Here is a 21,252-nt window from a genome sequence, read left to right on the forward strand (position 1 = left end):
TTGTGGAGAGCGTTGCGATCCCAGACAACCACGTTTGCAGTAAGTGCCTGCATCTTGAGGAATGTCAGCTCACTGTTTTTGAGCCGGAGTCGGAGGTGCAGACATTGCGGGGCATCAGGGATGGGGAGAGTTACCTGGACACTTTGATCCAGGAGGCAGTCACACCCCTTAGGTTAGGTCGTGGTACAGGTCTGGTTTGTGGTCAGGGACAGGAGGGTGTGACCGCAACTCAGGCAGGTATGGGGACCCTAGGTACAGTGCTGGAGGAGGCTCAGCCTTTGCCCTTGTCCAACAGGTATGAGGTTCCTGCTGCCTGTGTGAATGAGGGAAAAGCCTGCAGGATGGATGAGCAAGCTGATCATGGCACCATGGTGCAGGAGGCCATTTGTACGAACAAACGACATAGGTAGAACTAGGAATGAGGTTCTACTGAGGGAGTTTGAGGAGCTAGGATCCAAATTAAAATGCAGAACCTCAAGGATAATAATCTCTGGATTGTTACCTGAGCCCCACACAAATTGGCATAGGGGCAAACAGATTAGAGGTTTAAATGCGTGGCTCAAAGAGTGATGTGGGAGGAAGGGGTTTCAGTTCATGGGACATGGGCACCAGTACTGGGGAAAGAGGGAGCTATTCCATTGGGACGGGCTCCACTTAAACTGGGCTGGGACCAGTGTCCTGACGAACCGAATAACTAGGGCAGTAGACAGGGCATCAAACGAATGAAGTGGGGGGGGGGGGGGGGGGGGGTGCGGGGGAGGATTCAGGAAAGAGTAAATTTAAAAGCAGTGAGAGAAAATGTCAAGGCTCGAAAGCAGAGTAGAGTTTTGGGTAAAAATAAGCAGAGTGGGTCAGGAATGGACAGAGATGAGTAACAAAGGTAATAAGGGATCAGTGACCAAGGTGACATCTGGGAAGGATAGAAATAAGTCAAAGCTAAAGGCACTGTATCTGAATGCGCGAAGCATTCGCAACAAAATAGATGAATAATAGCGCAGATAGAAATTAATAGGTTTGCTCTAATAGCCATTATGGAGACGTGGTTGCAATGTGGCCAAGGTTGGGAACTAAATATTCCAGGATACTTAACTTTTAGAAGAGATAGGCAAAATGGAAAAGGAGGAGGGGTAGCCCTGATAATAAAGGATGGGATAAAGACAGTAGAAAGGGGGAAAAATTCAGTTGTTTGCACCTCCCTTTAGCGCCTTAAGAGGGCGCCAATTGGGGCGCAAAGCAACTAGTGCCCAGGTGCGGCGATGTTTGCGCCGCTCGCGAAATTAACTAGACATTTTGCGGCGGCGTTAAAGACTACCGCCACGATCTCCTGCACCGGCAGATCGTGACGTCAGTCGAGCACGCAATGCCCAGTTAGCGCCCTGGACCGGATATTGAGTGGCGCCCCCTCCCTTACCGCCTGCCGCTAGCAACGACAGGTTCAGGGGAGCGTTATGCTGTCATAAAGGGACTAGGGGAGCCCTATTTAAAGGCGACCGCTTCCTGCCCTTTTTTGTCGGTGGCATTTTTGCACCACGCATTCTGAGAGAGAGACTTCTGGAGAGATTCAACGCTGTGTGAAGGAGTTTTGAATACTGAGCAGCACTTTGCAGGTTTATTTTGATTTGCTCTTCCTTGCTTCGCCAGCGCCCTGAGGTAGCACCTCGCTCCTCGGCCTTTACGCCTTAAGACAGGTGTGAAGCACCTGATCTAGCGCTCCAATCACCTCCAGGGACGATAAAAGCCAAGTTTGCTGTCGGAGGCGATAATTAGCGGCAGGTGCTAAATTTTGCGCATGGCCGATAATGGCGCCCCAAACTGGGAGATACTGAATTTTCCCCCCCAAAGGATCTTAACTCCGAAAATCAAGTAGTAGAATCAGTTTGGGTGGAGCTAAGAAACAGCAAGGGGCAGAAAACATTGGTGGGAGTTATTTATAGGTCCCCAAACAGTAGCTGCAATGTAGGGCAGAGTATAAATCAGGAAATTAGAGGCGCATGCAACAAGGGTAATAAAGTAATCACGGGGGACTTTACATATAGACTGGGCAAACCAAATTTACAGTAATAGTGTGGAGGACGAATTCATGGAATGTATGCAAGATAGTTTTCGAGATCAGTATGTTGAGGAACCAACTAGGGAACAGGCTATTTTAGATCTAGTATTGTGCAATGAGAAAGGGTTAATTAATAACCTTGTAGCAAAGGGGCCTTTAGGGAAGAGTGACCATAATATGATAGAATTTTATATTGAGTTTGAAACCGATTTAGTTAAATCCAAAACTAGGGTCTTAAATCTAAACAAAGCAAATTATGTAGGTATGGGGGGGGGGGGTGCGAATTAGCTAAGGTAGATTGGGGAACTACATTAAAAGGTATGATGGTAGAGTAGCAATGGCTAGCATTTAAAGAATTAATATATAATTTACAACAAATATACATTCCTTTAAAGCACAAAAGCCCCACAGGTAAAGTGGTCCAATCGTGGCTAACAAGAGAAGTTAAAGATAGTGTTAGAAATATAGAAACATTGAAGATAGGAGCAGGAGTAGGCCATTTGGCCCCTTGAGCCTGCTCCGCCATTCAATGCGATCATGGCTGATCATCCAAATTCAGTACCCTGTCCCTGCTTTCGCCCCATATCCCTTGATTCCCTTAGCCTTAAGAATAGAAACATAGATCAAAGGAAGAGGCTTATAATGTTGCCAAAAATAGTAAGCCTGAGGATTGGGAGGATTTTAGAATTCAGCAAAGGCAAACCAAGAAATTGTTTGAGAGAGAAAATAGAATGAGTGTAAACTAGCGAGATACATAAAAACAGACTGTAAAAGCTTCTATAGGTATGTAAAAAGGAAAAGATTAGCAAAAGTAAATGTGGGTCCCTTACAGGCTGAGACAGGAGAATATATAATGGGGAATAAAGAAATGGCAGAGAAATTAAACAAATACTTTGTGTCTGTATTCATGGAAGATGACGCAAAAAACTTCACGGAAATAGTGGAGAACCAAGGGTCTAGCGAGAACGAGGAATTGAAAGAAATTAGTATTTGTAAAAAATTAGTAGTGGATGTAGTGTATTTGGATTTTCAGAAGGCATTTGATAAAGTGCCACACAAGAGGTTATTAAACAAAATTAGGGCTCATGGGATTGGGGATTGGTTAACGGACAGAAAACAGTAGGAATAAACGGGTCATTTTCGGGTTGGCAGGCTGTAACTAGTGGGGTACTGCAAGGATCTGTGCTTGGGCCTCAGCTACTCACAATCTATATCAATGAGGGGACCAAATGTAATATATCCAAGTTTGCTGATGATACAAAGGCAGGTGAGAATGTAAATTGTGAGGAGGACGCAAAGAGGCTTCAAGGGAATATAGACAGGCTAAGTGAGTGGGCAAGAACAAATGGAATATAATGTGGAGAAATGTGAAGTTACCAATTTTGGTAGGAAAATAGAAAAGCAGAGTATTTTTTAAATGGTGAGAGATTGGGAAATGTTGGTGTTCAGAGGGGCCTGGGTGTCCGTGTACATGAATCGCTGAAAGTTAACATGCAGGTACAGCAAGCAATTAGGAAAGGAAATGGTATGTTGGCCTTTATTACAAGAGGATTTGAGTATAAGAGTAAAGATGTCTTACTGCAATTATAAAGGGCCCTGGTGAGACCACCACTAGAGTATTGTGTACTGTTTTGGTCTCCTTACCTATGGAAGGATATACTTGCCATAGAGGGAGTGCTACAAAGGTTCACCAGACTGATTCCTGGGATGGGGAGATTGTCCTATGAGGAGAGATTGAGTAGACTAGGCCTATATTATCTAGAGTTTAGAAGAATGAGGTGATTTCATTGAAACATACAAAATTCTTACAGGGCTTGACAGGGTAGGTGCAGGGAGGATGTTTCCCCTGGCTGGGGTGTCTAGAACCAGGGGTCACAGTCTCAGAATAAGGGGTTGGCCATTTAGGATTGAGATGAGGAGAAATTTCTTCACTCAGAGGGTGGTGAATCTTTGGAATTCTCTACCCCAGAGGGCTGTGGAGGCTCAGTCATTGAGTATTTTTAAGACAGAGATCGATAGGTTTTTGGATATTAAGGGAATCAAGGGATATGGGGATCGCGCAGGAAAGTGGAGATGAGATAGAAGATCAGCCATGATCTTATTGAATGACGGAGCAGGCTTGAGGGGCCAAATGGCCTACTCCTGCTCCTATTTATGTTCTTCTTCCCCCACCCCCCCTCCCAATTCTTCACAAGCAGGCTCATGACTAGCTAGGAATAAGTTCATTTGAGAGAAGAAGAATGAAAAGGAAAACTGGATTAAATAGTAATTAAAAAACACTTGGAATGGGTTCCCTTGATGGCTCACTAAGTTTATCGATGGCCCCGATTTTAACTCCGGGTGGATGGGTGGCGAGGCAAGTTAGAAACTCAGCCACTGCATCAGAAAACAGGCCCAAGATATTTTAACTTCCGGGCCTCATTAACATGAAGTGGGTGGGAAGCCGCTGCCATCAAAATCAGGCTGCCCTTGGCCGCTCACCATCGTAAAGATAGAAATGGGGAAGGGAATTCCAGGAAGGCCTCGAGGGAGGGGCTGTGTCAGGGCAGGGGAGGCTATGACTTTCCTTGTTGGGCCTAGAATAGCATTCCTGCTTTGCCTGGCCCAGAAAGGAAAGTAAAATAAAAATAAAAAACATACCTGTTTGGTCCCCTTCATCTTCCCAGCAGATCCAGACTCTCTTTAGCCTGGTGGGAAAGCTACTCAAGCCCAAGTTTAAATTTTAGTCAGGGTCCGATGACGTCATCAGGCCACAAACTGCCTATTTAAAGAAGGATTTCACCAGCTTTGGGCAGGCAGCTTAGCCACCTGTCCAGAAGCCAGAGATAAAACAGCAGTCGGCAGAATCCAGGTAGGTAAGTACCCCAAGGCATTTCAACTGCTCACCTGCCCGGTTTCCACTGGGCAGATAGGGTTATAATCAACCTCGATGAGTTGCTGAGCCATGCATACCCATGAGATCTCAGATTTAATGTTCGATCTGTGCTGTTAATTGATCTCTAAAGCAGCAGTGGTAGGGGCACTACAATTGGTCCCAGCTAGAAGTGCTCAAGTATGCATGTCAGCTGAGGAGAGGATCAGGCTCAGCTGTAATGCTACTAGCTGTTGAATAGCTACTATCTTGCTGAAATCACCAAGGCTCATCCATGAATAATGCCACAAGAAAACGTGCCTGTAGAAGTGGACTCATCAAGTAATCAACATCTGCAGAAGAGGAGAAAATTGGCAAGTATAAGGAAAAAAAGCAGCTTGGTATCAATATTTTCAAGAGCTCTCCAAAAGGAAGGATAATCCAACTAGAACAAATGTACTGTAAAATGTTTTGAAACTGATTAAGGCTCCGTTTTTGAATAAAGGGGAGGAAGAAAGTCACACCAGCTCCCCACGAACTTACCATTAGCAAAGAGGATCCGAGTCATCACCTCTTCATTATCAAAATGTCATTCAGCATTTGCCGACCAACAAGCAGAACTCTGCATACTCATGCAAGCACACATGCAGAAACCTGCAGAAAGAGCACAGCTTGGCTGACCAAAGTATGATACGGAAGCACCAGTACAAGTCTACACTGCCAACTCCATATTTTAAGTCTCAAAACGGTATCCCATTAAAATTACGACAATTTCTACATAAGATTTTATAAAACTGCAAAGAAGCAAGGTTTCATGGTGGAACTAAATTATCAAAAAGTGCATCATAAAAAGCTAGAGGAGTACAAGATCTCATTGAGCAAAAGGGATTAAAAAAAATTAAGACTCTAAGGTCAGAGCTCAATTCCAGATTTTTTTAAAAATTTGTTGCAGGCAAGGCCAGTATTTATTGCCCATCCTTAATTGTCCTCGAGAAGGTGGTGGTGAGCCACATTCTTGAACCGCTGCCATCCTTGTGGTGAAGGTACTCCCACAGTGCTGTTAGGGAGGGAGTTCCAGGATTTTGACCCAGCGACGATGAAGGAACAGCGATATATTTCCAAGTCAGGATTGTGTGTAACTTGGAGGGGAACTTGCAGGTGATGGTGTTCCCATGCACCTGCAGCCCTTCTCCTTCGAGGTGGTAGAGGTCGTCGGTTTGGGAGGGGCTGCTGAAGAAGTCTTGGTAAGGTGCTGCAGTGCATCTTGTAGATCGTACACACTGCAGACACGTTGCGCCGGTGGTGGAGGGAGTGAATGTTTAAGGTGGTGGATTGGGTGCCAATCAAGCAGGCTGCTTTGTCCTGAATGGTGTTGAGCTTCTGGAGTTTTGTTGGAGCTGCACTCATGCAGGCAAGTGGAGAGTATTCCATCACACTCTTGACGTGCCTTGTAGATGGTGGAAAGGCTTTGGGGAGTCAGGAGGCGAGACACTCGCCGCAGAATACCCAGCCTCTGACCTGCTCTTGTAGCCATAGTATTTATGTAGCTGGTTCAGTTAAGTTTCTGGTCAATGGTGACCCCCCAGGATGTTGATGGTGGGGGATTTGGCGATGGTAATGCCGTTGAATGGTTAGATTCTCGCTTGTTGGAGATAATTATTGCCTGGCACTTGTGTGGCGCGAATGTTACTTGCCACTTATCAGCCGAAGCCTGAATGTCGTCCAGGTCTTGCTGCATTCGGGCATGGACTGTTTCATTATCTGAGGAGTTGCGAATGGAACTGAACACTGTGCTTCTAACCTTATGATGGAGGGAAGGTCATTGATGAAGCAACTGAAGATGGTTGGGCCCAGGGCACTGCCCTGAGGAACTCCTGTAGCGATGTTCTGGGGCTGAGATGATTGACCTCCAACAACTACAACCATCTTCCTTTGTGCTAGGTATGACTCCAGCGAGTTTTCCCCGATTCCCATTGACTTCAATTTTACTGGGGTTCCTTGATGCCACTCTCGGTCAGGTGCTGCCTTGATGTCAAGGGCAGTCACTCTCGCCTCCTGACTCCCCAAAGCCTTCCCACCATCTACAAGGCACGTCAAGAGTGTGATGGAATACTCTCCACTTGCCTGGATGAGTGCAGCTCCAACAAAACTCAAGAACCTCTGGAATTCAGCTCTTTTGTCCATGTTTGGACCAAGGCTATAATGAGGTCTGGAGCCGAGTGGTCCTGGCTGAACCAGTTTCATAAAAGATTAAAAAATGACATGATAAGTTAGTTGTGATTAAAAGCATGAAGATTGTATGAGAAAGGATAGACTGCAGGAGCTAGAGAAGCTCAATAGATTTGAGGTTGTGGGATAGAATATGTTAAGAGTCTTGATTTCAGCACCACAAGGATGCAATAAATTATAGAATGTTTAACAGCACAGAAGGCTACTCAGTTCTCTGAAAGAACTATCCATTTAATCCCATTCCCATCTTTCCAGATATCTTAAAAAAAAAAAAAATTATCCACTTTCCCTTTAAAAGTTATTAGGGATTCTGCTTTTGCACCACTCTTTCTGGTAGGGCATTCCATGTTTTAACAACCATTTGCATTTGTTCTTTTGGTGAAGAACTTAAATTTATACCCTCTAATAAGCACAACTCACTGACAAGTGGAAAAGTATGTGATGATTTATCAAAACTTCTGCATTTTCAACACCTCTATTATATCTCTTAACTTTCTTTATTCTAATGAAAAGGCCTCAGTTTCTCTAGTCTTTCCTCATGTCTCATCTTTGGTATTGTCTTAGTGAATTTCTTCTGTACCTACTCTATGGCTTCAATATCCTTCATAAAGTAAATTGCCATATTTTCATATTAGAAAGGATAAGAGAGGAAATTTCCAAAGGGCTAAGTCAAACAAGTTAATGGCTCGGTTATAGTGGACAGAGGAATGTCATGAAAACACATTAAATGTTTATTCACTATTATCAACGGTAATTTCTCATCTTGCAGACAAAAGAAGATTTCTGTTGCCCCATTCAACAGCTTAAAAGGAAAATAGATTCCAAAGAGTTAGCCATAGCAGTGCAAAAAGAGTGACAAATGATTTAAAGTTGTTATGTACAAAGTTCTAGAGATGAGTAAAATATGTAGTAAGATTAGCAGTCAATACCTGGGACCTAAACTATACTAGCAATCAAAGATTACAAGCATTTTCTCTTTGAAGTTTCGTATGCAAGAGATACATAAATTTTTCTAAAAATTCAGTGAGGCAGACGAGCCATCAAAAGTTTATTTAAACCCCTGCTTAGCAAAAACTGATACGATAGAAGGAAACAGATTCAGAGTTCTGTCCATATTTTAAAGACAGGCAAAAATAAACAACTCAAGGCCTTGGGCAACAACAACTTACTTTTAAAAGTGATGCATTTCTTTCATTAGCTGACTCAAACTCTACTGCTTGCTGTTTTTTCTCATTCATCTGATCTTCAAGCTGGGTTTCCATTTGCTGAAGCAGTGTAGTTCTCAGACCTAATCTAGAAAGCAAAAATGGAACACCAAATTGCACTGGTCCTGATTCCAGTATGATTTCAAACAAAAATGTTTTAAAAAAATGCAAGAAGTCAATGAGAAGAAAAGGCACTTGGCTAATAGTTCAATCTGCTAGTACCCAAGCACTTCCATTTTAGCATCCAACTGGATTTTTGGACATCTGGGGGCAAAAATCTGTGGTCTTCCCACGACAAGCCCAGCAGGACTATGGCAGAAGGGATGCAAATTAGATGGGGACTTGGACTCCCTGATCACTTTCCACAGGACCTTGTTTGGGGTGGAGCCTCCACCTGCCTCAAGCATGCCCCCTGCCCAAACAAACAGTTTCCTCGTCCCTAGCCTGGGAATCCGCCAGCAGTCCAGTACCTCCAGTGAAAGTAGGTTTAACAGCCTGCCGGTTGGCTGAAGTGGGACACACCTGGGGGTCCAAGTCTGGGTTGTTGCTCCGACCCCAAAAGATTTAGAAAATGCCAACATTTTCAGCACTACCATCCTTTTCCCCCCTCCCACCCATCCTTTGCTGCTTTTTGCAACCTTTCAGCCACCCACCTCCCCATCCCCTCTGGTGGGCACCCAAAAAGTGCTTCTAATAGTTGGGCACTTGCCCATTTTATTAAAATTAGATGACCCTCTAATTAGACGGTTTGGGCATATTTTGGCATAGTAGGCACAGTAGATTGTGTGGATTGGAGAAGGAAGTTACAAAGGGACACACAAAATAAGTGGGCAAAACTATGGCAGATGGAGTTCAATGTGTGGATGTGTGAGGTCATCCATTTTGGATCTGAGAAACACAAATCAGAATATTTTCTTAATGAGAGACTAGGAGCTGTGGAGGAGCAATGGGATTTAGTTGTCCATGTACACATATCACTAAAAGCTCGTCTACAAGTACAAAAAGTAATCAAAAAGGCTAATGAAATGTTGATCTGTATCTCAAGGGGGTTGGAATTGAAAAATGAGGCAGTGATGCTTCAGCTGTACAGAGCTTTGGTCAGACCCCATCTGGAGTACGGTGTTCAGTTTTGGGCACCAAACCTCAGGAAAGATATATTGGCCTTGGAAGCGGTACACCGCAGATTCACCAAGATGATACCGGACTTAGAGTTAAATTATGAGGACAGGTTGTACAAACTTGGCTTATATACCTTTGAGTTTAAAAGATTGAGGGGTGATCTAATTGAGGTGTTTAAAATGATTAAGGGATTGACAAAGAAACTATTTCCTCTGGTGGGGAATCCAAAACAAGAGGACACAGTCTTAAAAATTAGAGCTGGGCTATTTAGGAGTGAAATCAGGAAGTACTTCCACACAAAGGGCAGTTGAAATCTGAAAGGCTGTGGATGCAGGGTCAGTTTAAATTTTCAAGACCGAGATTCATAGACAGGGCATCTGGGACCGGAGTGAATAGGACAACCAACAGGGTATCTCCTTAACCATTGATATTTAAGGAATGGGAAATAAACACAGGAAGGATTCAGAAGGAGGGTGAATTCAATGTCAAATCAGGTACAGAAAGAGAAATAAAGGGAGGGAAAGAAAGATCGGATGAGAGAAAAAGATAAAGAAAATATTTTTTTTTATTTGACATTTTTAAAATCTCCATAAACCTGCAGGAATGGGACTCCACATTTCTAAATTAATTTTCAGTGTCAGAGGTTGCCTGGTAGTCATTAACATTTATATATAATTAAAAAGGTACGTACGCTCAAAATCACAAGACTTAACTTTCTGTGATGAGTTTAATGGACAATTAATGGGAAAATACTGCAAGTTCCTAAAACAAAGTGGACACTAAGGGCAAGATGCCATTTTCATGAAGCCAACGGTGGAGCGCGCAACTGACAGCAACTTTTGGATATTCACAGTTAACCGCGCATCTGCTCCTCGCCTAAAATTGTTGCATCATTTACTCATAAATAACAGCAAGCGCCATTAGCCTTACCATCATCTTGACAGCAAATTCTGGCCCAATGTCTGTCACTCCTATTAAACTGAAATTGATAAGATCACTGCTAATGGAATAGTACAGCTTTAATTTCAGGTTTGAATTCTGGGATCACATTCCCCTTACATACCACAACAATTGTGCTGCCGCACATGGATGATTCTTGTGGTGAGCCTAGCTACGTCTCTACTGATAAATGGTCTAGCATCGATCCAACTGTTTATTATTTTTAACTTTTTTTAAATTGAGGGGCAGAAGAGCATTTTTGTATTCCCAAAGAGTCCAGGGGTAGTTGTACATCTGATCCATAATGGTGGCTGAATACATTTCCCCTCTAGGAAGGGCTATATATTTGAATAATTTGTATTGCCTTGCTATTAATTCTTCAGAAGTTCCTGAGAAACAACTCAAGTCACATTTGTATATCCATTGCAATGTAAAATAAATTCACACTTGATTTGGTTTGTTCTTGTCATGCAATTGTCAATATAACTGAATTTGTAAGCACAGGTTATGAAAAATTATTTGAACAAATATTATATGCAGTTTGTTGGGATACTAGGTGATACAAGGCAGGTGATACAAGGCAGGTGGAGAAAAATATGGGGTCATTTGTTCACAATAAATTCCCCACAATGCAAATTCCCATCAAAGGCAAGGTGCACGCCCCTCAAAAATGATGAGAAAATCTGACAAACTGGTTTGCTCAACTATACCTCCTAGTGGACAACTGAAGAGCATTACAAGAAAAAACAAAGCAACAGATTGGCCTGGATTTTGCAATCGGTGGCGTACACAGCGGGCACTTGAACAGAATGCGCACTTACCTGATGGGGACACGCCTTCGCGAACTTGCTGACAGATGCTGCGTGGTAGGGGGCAGCGTAGGGGCCCATGGATCCCAGGGGCGCAGCATGTGCGGAAGCGTACCTGGGATCATGTGGGCCGGTGCTCTAATCAGAAAACACAAGCAATATATGGGAGAATTGATCTTTGAAGCTTTGAGTGGCGGCACCAGCGGAGGCGGCAGTATATAAACAGAGCAGGACCCAAGGACAATGTGGAATTGAGCGGCGGCAGCAGCAAGGCGGCAGTACATAAACAGAGTGGGACCTGAGGGTAACGGGGACCTGAGCGGCAGCAGTAGAATTCCCGCGAATTCAAGAACAACAAAAAAACAAGGAGTGATGTCACAGGACAGCAGGTAGGTGATTGGTAAGTATTAACTTTTTTCTCTCTAAGCTAGGACAGTGGGAAAACTATAACACTTTATTACATTAATAACTTCACTAGATAAACTTATTAATATAACTAAGTAATTGTTTGAATAAAGACTAACTAATTAAATAAATAAAACAAGATATGGCAGAGCAGGTTGCGTGTATGTGGGTGTTTGTGGACAGTGAGACTGTCCCGAGCGAACACATCTGCAGCAGAAGTCTCCGTCTCAAATCTCTCTGGCTCAGAGTCATTGAACTGGAGTGCTCCGGTTGGAGACACTCCAACACATAAGGGACAGGGAGGAGTATCTGGACAGTTTGCTCCAGACCTTGGTCACACCTCAGAGAGGTACAGGTTCAGAATGGGGTTCATAGAATCATAGCATGGTTACAGCAAGGAGGATGGCCATTCGGCCCGTGCCGACTCTCAGCTAGTCCCACTACCCTGCCCTTTCCCCGTAGCCCTGCAAAAAAAATTTCTTCAGATACTTATCCAACTCCCTTTTGAAAGATAAGATCGAGTCTGCCTCCACCACCCTTTCAGGCAGTGCATTCCAGATCTTAACAACTCGCTGCGTAAAAAAGGTTTTTCTTATGTCGCCTTTGGTTCTTTTGCCAATCACCTTAAATCTGTGTCCTCTGGTTCTCGACCCTTCTGCCAATGGGAATAGTTTCTCTCTATCTACTCTGTCCAGACCCCTCATGATTTTGAACACCTCTATCAAATCTCCTCTCAATCTTCCCTGCTCCAAGGAGAACAACCACAGCTTCTCCAGTCTATCAACATAACTGAAGTCCCTCATTTCTGGAATCATTCTCGTAAATCTTTTCTGCACCTTCTCGAAGGCCTTCACATCCTTCCTAAAGCGTGGTGCCTAGAATTGGACACAATACTCCAGTTGGGGCCGAACCAGTGTTTTATACAGGTTCATCATAATTTCCACACTTTTGTACTCTATACCTCTATTTATGAAGCCCAGGATCCCGTAAGCCTTTTTAACTGCTTTCTCAACCTGCCCTGCCACCTTCAACGATTTGTGCACATATACCCCCCAAGTCTCTGTTCTTGTACCCACTTTAGGATTATACCATTTAGTTTATATGTCCTCTCCTCATTCTTCCTACCAAAATGCATCACTTCACACTTTTCTGCATTAAATTTCATCTGCCACGTGTCCACCCATTTCACCAGCCTGTTTTGTGTCTTCCTGGAGTCTATCATTCTCCTCCTCACTGTTAACTATACTTCCAAGTTTTGTGTCATCTGCAAATTTTGAAATTGTGCCCTGTACACCCACGTCAGTCATTTATATCAAGAAAAGCACTGGACCTAGAACCGACCGCTGGGAGACACCACTGTATACATTCCTCCAGTTCGAAAAACAACCGTTCACCACTACTCTGTTTCCTGTCACTTAGCCAATTTCATATCCATGCTGCCACTGTCCCTTTTATTCCATGGGCTTTCAACTTTGCTGGCGAGCCTATTAAGTGGCACTTTGTCGAACGCCTTTTGGAAACCCATGTACACTACGTGAACCGCATTGCCCTCATCAACCCTCTCTGTTACCTCATTAAAAAACTCGATCAAGTTGGTTAAACACGATTTGCCTTTAACAAATCTGTGCTGGCTTTCCTTAATTAATCCACAGCTATCCAAGTGACTGTTAATTTTATCCCTGATTACTGTTTACTGTTTCTAAAAGCTTCCCCACTACCAAGGTTAAACTGACTGGCCTGTAGTTTATCTTTACAGCCTTTTTTGAACAAACACCCTTTTTTGATGTGACCGATGTGTGCAGAGTAAGGGAAACCCAGGTGATAAAGAGAAAGAGGATCCACAGAAACTGATCCTATCCAACAAGTACAATGTACTTGTTACCTGTGAGGATAAGAATAAAGGCTGTCGGAAAGACAGCCAGAATGTGGACCATGGCACTTTGGAGCAGGAAGCTGTCCAAAGGGGGGAGGAGGAGGAGAGGAAGCGTAATGTGGTATTTGTAAGGGATTCTATAATTAGGGGGACAAATAGCATCCTTTGTAAGCAAGATCGAGAGTCCCACATGGTATGTTGCCTACCTGGTGCCAGGGTGAGGGACATCTCGAACTGGCTCAAGAAATAAGAGCAGGAGTAGGCCATACAGCCCCTCGAGCCTGCTCCGCTATTCAATAAGATCATGGCTGATCATCGATCTCAACTCCACTTTCCCGCCCGATCTCCATATCCCTTGATGCTCCTAGAGTCCAAAAATTTATCTATCTCAGCTCTGAATATACTCAAAGACTCAGCATTCACAGCCCTCTGGGGCAGGGAATTCCAAAGATTCACATGCCTTGAAAGGATACTGGAGAGGGAAGGGAACGATCCAGTCGTTGTGGTCCATGCTGCAACCAACAACTTGGGAAGAGTAGGCAAGACTCTCCTGTTTGAGGAGTACCAGGAACTAGAAGCTAAATTAAAGAACAGGACCTCAAGGGTTATAATCTCTGGGTTATTACCTGAGCCACGTGCAAATTGGTGTAGGGATAAGCAGATTAGGGAGGTAAACATGTGGCTAAAGTGCAGTGGTGTGGGAAAGAGGGGTTACATTTCATGAGGCACTGGCACCAGTATTGGGACAGAAAGGAACTGTATTATTAGGACAGGCTCCACCTGAACCAGGCTGGGACCAGGGTCCTTACGGAAATGATAAATAGGGCGGTCACAAGGACTTTAAACCAGTAAATGGGGAGGGGAGGGGGGGGGGCGGGGAAGAGAGAGGGCTCAGGTGGAAATTGTAGTACAAATAGTTCAAAAACAAATGAAAAGGGAAGAGAGTAGAGTAACAGACAGAAATTGTGCTTTAGGCACAACAGGTAAAGGGAAATCTAAAAGATGTAAAGTGATTAAACCAGGAGAGAGAAATAAGAAACACGTGAGTAAAACATTAGAGCTGAAGGACAGGCTAGGGTGTGTGGCCCAAATAAGCGTTCTTTGTACAAACGCACAGAGTATAAGGAATAAATTAAATGAACTGCAGCCGCGAATTCAAATTGGAGGGTATGACATGGTAGCCATTACAGAGACATGGCTGCAAGATGGTCAGGACTGGGAACTAAATATACAGGAAGCTTTGTGCTATCCGGAAGTTGAATGTCCGGCAACTTTGATCGAACGGCAGAAATCAGCAGCCGTTTTGGTTAGGTGTTTTTTTTTCTCCTAGCATTCTTTTCACAGGCAGACTCTGGAAAGCGTCTTTGTCGCTTAGCAACAGCTTCAGAGACGCTTCCAAGCTACTGGGCCGAGTGTTTACAAGCTGTTGCTGAGCAACAGTGTTTGTGGTCAGATACTGCGATGAAAAGCTCCTATCTGATAACATTGACGCTGGTCTATCCGGAGCTTTTAAAAAAACGGCAGTAGCTCGGTCCCATGGGCGCCGGATAGCACAAAGTTTCCTGTACCAGGTTAGAAGGTCTACAGGAATGATAGAGAAAATGGTAGAGGGGAAGGAGTAACCTTAGTGATCAAGGATGAAATCATTTCAATGATAAGACAGGATAGAACAAGAGGTAAGCAGGCAGGAGACTGAGTAGAATTAATAAATAGGAAAAGATTTAAGACTGTAGTGGGAGTTGTGTATAGGCCCCCTGGTAGCAGCTGTGAAGTGCTAGATTGCATAAATGCAGAGATGAGACAAGCATGAAGCCAAGGCAGAATGGTTTTAATGAGGGATTTTAACTTTCATATTAGATTGGGATACGCAGACTAGCACCTGTCACAAAGGTAGTGAATTTCTTGAGTGTGTCCAGGATAGTTTTCTATATGTCCTAGAAGCAACAAGGGGTCATGTCATATTAGATTTAGTAATGAGCCAGATTTAGTTATCAGCCTAACGGTGCGTGAACATTTAGCCAATGGCGATCATAACATGATAGAGTTCAACATAATGTTTGAAAGGGAGGAATGCGAAACAGCTACTAAGATTCTAGAGTTAGGTAAGGCCGACTTCAGCGGGATGAGAGAGAGAGAGAGAGAGAGAGAGAGAGAGAGAGAGAGAGAGAGACTGTCCACAGTAAACTGGGCAAACCTATTAATGGGTAAAATGGCAGAAGAAGGGCAAGACCTCCACTTCCAAAAAAAAGCAGCCATGGACGACTAAAGAGGTAAGGGACAGCATAAAACAAAGAAAAAGCATACAAAAATGCAAAAAATAGCACAGATCCTAGCAAATGGGAAAGATACAAAGAACAGCAAAGGGTCACAAAACAAAATAGTAAGAACTACAAAAAGGGAGTATAAAAGAAACTTGCAAGGGATATCAAAATCAATACAAAATTTTTAACAATTATATTAGGAAAAAGAGGATAGTCAGGAGCAATGTTGGTCCCTTAAAAACTGTTAACGGTGATATTGTCAATGATAGTGGGGCAGTAATTCCTCCCCAAACGCGCGAGTACGGAAGGGGTACTCACGTGTCTGGCTGGAGGAAATGCTGGTTTTCAGCATGCACAGCGCATGCGCTGAAAACCGGCATTTCCTCTCCTCTAACCCAAGAGGTGAAGAGGCTAGCGCGTGCGCTGTAGGGGGCAGCGCATGCGTCTTGGATTTCCTCTGTTTTGGGGGATTTGCGCATGTGTAAAGGCCTCTGGTCTTTACGCTTGTAAAAAGCACACGTAAGTATTTATTTTTACAGGTAAGTGGTGTTTTAGTGCAATTTAGAAAAAAAATTTCCACAGGTTTATTATTTTAAAGAATCTACAATAAGGTAAGTTTAGTTTTAGACCCTTTTTATTAAATATTTATTTTTTTCAAAAAAAAAATTGTTTAAATTATTTTTTAAAAACTTATTTATACTTAATTTAATGATTGGATGTTTTTTTAAATTTTTATTTAAAGTTTAAATAGTGTTTTGGGCCCCCATAGTTTTCATGAGTTTGACAGCTCTTACTGTCAAACTCAGGAATGAGTTTCCCCTCCCCTGATCGGCTGCACAGTGCTCACCTGATCCCAGCCGGCACATCGCACTAACTACGCCGCTGGATCAGGTTAGCACAGCGCGCCGACAGCTGAACCGGGCCTGTGAAAGGAAATGCAAGCAGGCCCGGGCTTCAGATGTCGGCGCACAGGGTGAGTGCAGATCGGGGGGCTTGCACGCACGGCAAGCCCCCGATCTAATTTCAGGGCCATTAAGGAAATGACGCGCATTTGAATAATTAATTTGCATCAGTACTTACCAGTAGAGGAAACTAATATTGAATCAGGGACAGGGACTCAATAAAATTAATGTATGTAAAATAACAGTAATGAAGAAAATAATGGCACTAAACATAGAAAAATAGGAGCAGACGACCATTCGGCCCTTCGAGCCTGCTCCGCCATTCAATATGATCATGGCTGATGCTCCATTCAATTCAAATCGCTTTATTGGCATGACAAGGTACATCTTATGTTGCCAAAGCATCGAAAAACATTTATGGTTGAACACATAAACGCAGATCTAGCCATACAGTGTATAAACAGATATATCCCCGAGTGTATAAATATACATTCATATAATTTGTATATACTCTTTTCTTAGATTTAATGGTTGTCCCTCTGTTTATGGCAAGCTGTAACATAGTGTGCCGCTAAGGTTACACAATTTCTCTGTTCCCCTAGTAGGTATGGGAGTTTTTGGTCGTCATTCAAATTTCTGAATTCAGGGCATATTTTTGTGAAACTATATTCCCCCTCTCTCCCCATACTCCTTGATGCCTTTTGTGTCTAGAAATCTATCTATTTCCTTCTTAAATATATTCAGTGACTTGGCCTCCACAGCCTTCTGTGGTAGAGAATTCCACAGGTTCACTACCCTCTGAGTGAAGAAATTTCTCCTCATCTCAGTCCTAAATGTCCTACCCCGTATCCTGAGACTATGAACCCTCGTTCTCGACCCCCCCCAGTCAGGGGAAACATCCTCCCTGCATCCAGTCTGTCTAGCCCGATCAGAATTTTATGCGTTTCAATGAAATCCCCTCTCATTCTTCTAAACTGTAGTGAATACAGGCCGAGTTGACCCAATCTCTCCTCATACGACAGTCCTGCCATCCCAGGAATCAGTCTGCTGAACCTTCGCTGCACTTCCTCTATGCCAAGTATATCCTTTCTTAGGAAAACTGCACACAGTACTCCAGGTGTGGTCTCACCAAGGCCCTGTATAACTGTAGTAAGACATCCTTGCTCCTGTACTCAAATCCTCTTGCAATGAAGGCCACATACCATTTGCCTTCCTAACTGCTTGCTGCTCCTGCATGTTTGCTTTCAGTGACTGGTGTACAAGGACACCCAGATCCCTTTGTACATCAATATTTCCCAATCTATCACCATTTAAATAATATTCTGCCTTTCTGTTTTTCCTACCGAAGTGGATAACTTCACATTTATCCAATTATACTGCATCTGCCATGTATTTGCCCACTCACGCAACTTGTCTAATTCGCCTTGAAGCCTCTTTGCAGCCTCCTCACAACTCACAATCCCACCTAGTTTTGTGTCGTCAACTAACTTGAAAATATTACATCCAAATCATTGATATATATTGTGAATAGCTGGGGCCCAAACACTGATCCCTGCAGTACCCCATTAGTCACCGCCTGCCACCCCGAAAAAGACCCATTTATTCCTACTCTCTGTTTCCTGTCTGTTAACCAATTTTCAATCCATGCCAATATATTAGCCCCAATCCCATGTGCTTTAATTTTGCACACTAACTTCTTTGTGGGACTTGCTATCAAAGGCCTTCTGAAAATCCAAATACACCACATCCATTGGTTCTTCCTTATCTATTCTACCGGTTACATCCTCAAAAAACTCCAGTAGGTTTCACTATTTCCCTTTCATAAAGCCATGTTGACTCTGTCCAATCCCATTGATATTTTCTAAGTGTCCTGTTATCACATCCTTTATAATAGACTCTAGCATTTTCCCTACTACTGATGTTAGACGAACCGGTCTGTAGTTCCCTGTTTTCTCTCTCCCTCCTTTTATAAATAGTGGGGTTACATTTGCCACCCTCCAATCTACAGGAACTATTCCATAATCTATAGAATTTTGGAAGATGACAACCAATGCATCCACCATTTCCATGGCTAGCTCTTTTAGTACTCTGGGATGTAGATTATCAGGCCCTGGGGATTTATCGGTTTTCAGTCCCATTAATTTCTCCAGCACTATTTTTTTACTAATACTAATTTCCTTTAATTCCACCTTCTCACTAGACCCTTGGTTCCCTAGAATTTCTGGGAAGTTATTTGTGTGCTCTTCCGTGAAGACAGAACCAAAGTATTTGTTTAATTGCTCTGCCATTTCCTTGTTCCCCATTATAAATTCTCCCATTTGACTCTAAGGGACTTACATTTATCTTCACTAATCTTTTTCTTTTTACATACTTGTAGAAGCTTTTACAGTACGCTTTTATGTTCCCTGCAAGTTTACTCTCATACTCTATTTTTCCCCTCTTAATCAATCTCTGTCCTTTTTTGCTGAATTTTAAACTACTCCCAATCCTCAGGCTTGCTACTTTTTCTGGCAACTTTATATGACTCCTCTTTGTATCTAATACTATCCTTCATTTCTTTTGTTAGCCATGGTTGGGCCGCTTTGCCTTTTGTGTTTTTGCGCCAGAAAGGAATGTATAACTGTTGCAATTCATGTATTCGTTCCTTAAATATTAGCCATTGCCTATCCATCATCATACCTTTTAACGAAGCTCCCCAATCTATCTTAGCCAACTCACTCCTCATACCTTCGTAGTTTTCTTTGTTTAGATTTAGGACCCTAGTTTCGGATTGGATTACTTCACTTTCCATGTTAAGTTGGTGGCTAAAGTAGTAGACAGGGAAATGTCTATGGATGTTATTTATATGGGCTTCCAGAAGACATTTGATAAAGTCCCACATAAGAGACTATTAACTAAGGTAGAAGCCAAAGAATTGAAGACAAATTATTGACCTGGTCAGGAAATTGGCTGAGCGGCAGGAGTCAGAGATTTAACTTGCTGTCTATTTCAAAGGCGGTAGGACAGTGAACTCTCTGAGGTACACCATTATACCCACCACAAATTCTGCCCTATTATCCTTGTCTGCTATACTGTTGAGGGACTGGGACACGAAATAGGTGAGAATGTAATTCTGTGGGTTGCATTACTAACCAACTCAGAATGTCATTCCACTATTGCAACTGCAACCTAAACCTAAATATTATATTCTTAATACTTAATTTTAAGTTTGATATATTGGTGCAAATCTAAACTGGAATTACATTAAGGTATACTGTAGCCAAAGTATAACATGGCTTGGATTTGTTGAGCAACGCTCAAACTACAAGTAGTTTACCTCAATTCACTTCTGTTAACATTCACTTACATTTCTTCATGACGTTTGCTCAGTTCAACTTCATGGGCTAAATAAGACATTTTCATTCAATGAAGCCCGTGTTTTCTTGCACTGCAAGTGACCCAGATCCTTAATGATGTATCTCACACACTGAAATGTCAGCAAGCATCTATTGGTGTAAGCAAAACAAAAAATCAGTTAACGCAAGGGGATCACTAGGTTCATGGCAGCAACGATTGAAACTTCCCACCTCCACCATGTGGTGGGCCCCACAAAATCCGGGACACCCCCTGTTTTAAAAAAAAAATTAAACGGTTGCAGCAAACCGACAAATGTAAAATCTGTCGGCCGCACAGAGCCGCTTATGTAGTTTTACTTGTAACCATGCAGGATCTTACCACCCCACATCAACAAGCCGCCGGCTGAAATCAGGCACCACGCCCAAGTCAGCGGGGCAGACCGCACCGATACTGCGCAGTATTCTCACCACCAGGCCCGCCCCCAACCTCGACCTGCCTGCCCGCCCGGGGATCCAGCACAGTGCCTACCGGCCGGCCGGCACTATCGTCAAAGAAACGGGCGTCACCGCGCATGGAATTCTGGGACAGCAATGGCTCCTGGGGATTTGTCACCATGGTAATTACACTGGTGCTGGCAGCTCCAGACCTGTTCAAATCACTGGAATCTTACATTTTGGTTTTAAACTTTAATTCATTGAACGCAGCAGCAATTATATCCTTCTCTTCCCGCCTCCCTTTGAAGGTGCTGCCTCGGAATCCTCCTGTATTCACCAATCCAAACAGACATGTTCCTGAGCTGTTCGACTGTGGGGATAAGAAGGATCACAATCAAGATTGATCCTTTCCCAGATGGGAAATTGCTGTATTTGGTATAGAGAATCTGCTATTAAGCGCCAAATCCAGCAGAAGAGATTTGAAATGTATGACTTCCCACCCAACTCTCCTGACCAACTGCAATCTCTCAGCTTGACTGCACAGCAAACATTACAAGATCACAAAATAATTACTAACAGGAAGATCAGATGGCTGATCTTAATTCATCCATCCAGAGTAGGGTTGCCAACTCTGGTTGGAGGCATTCCTGGCGGTTTGATCGTGTGACATTCTGACCATGTATGCCTGATCAGGTGTCATCTGCACATGTTATTGCAGTTACCTTATTAAGGTTGGGTACCCTGTAGTTCAGTATCTTTGCTTGTGGTTTTGCAACAGCATCTATTGTGTGAGAAGTTCCAAGAACCAAGAGGCCATGAGCAGGCAAAGAAGGGAAACC

General features: G+C 43.2%; 1 protein-coding gene across 3 annotated transcripts in view; it reads right to left on the reverse strand.

Annotated features, from left to right (window-relative positions):
- Positions 1-20,462, reverse strand: part of cep15 (centrosomal protein 15) — a 30,420-nt gene extending 9,958 nt beyond the window's left edge. For all 3 annotated transcript variants that reach the window (XM_086001531.1, XM_086001530.1, XM_086001532.1), the window contains exons 1-3: positions 20,358-20,462; positions 19,990-20,128; positions 8,300-8,423 (exon numbers count right to left, since the gene is read on the reverse strand). In XM_086001531.1, coding sequence (XP_085857657.1) covers positions 8,300-8,423; positions 19,990-20,045 — 180 coding nt within the window. In that variant the 5' untranslated portion in view covers positions 20,046-20,128; positions 20,358-20,462. The remainder of the gene's footprint in view (positions 1-8,299; positions 8,424-19,989; positions 20,129-20,357) is intronic.
- Positions 20,463-21,252: the final 790 nt, after the last annotated feature.

This window comes from Somniosus microcephalus, chromosome 11, assembly GCF_052327205.1.
Source record: "Somniosus microcephalus isolate GS21.2 chromosome 11, FLI_Smic_1.0, whole genome shotgun sequence".
NCBI classification, from domain to species: Eukaryota; Metazoa; Chordata; class Chondrichthyes; order Squaliformes; family Somniosidae; genus Somniosus; species Somniosus microcephalus.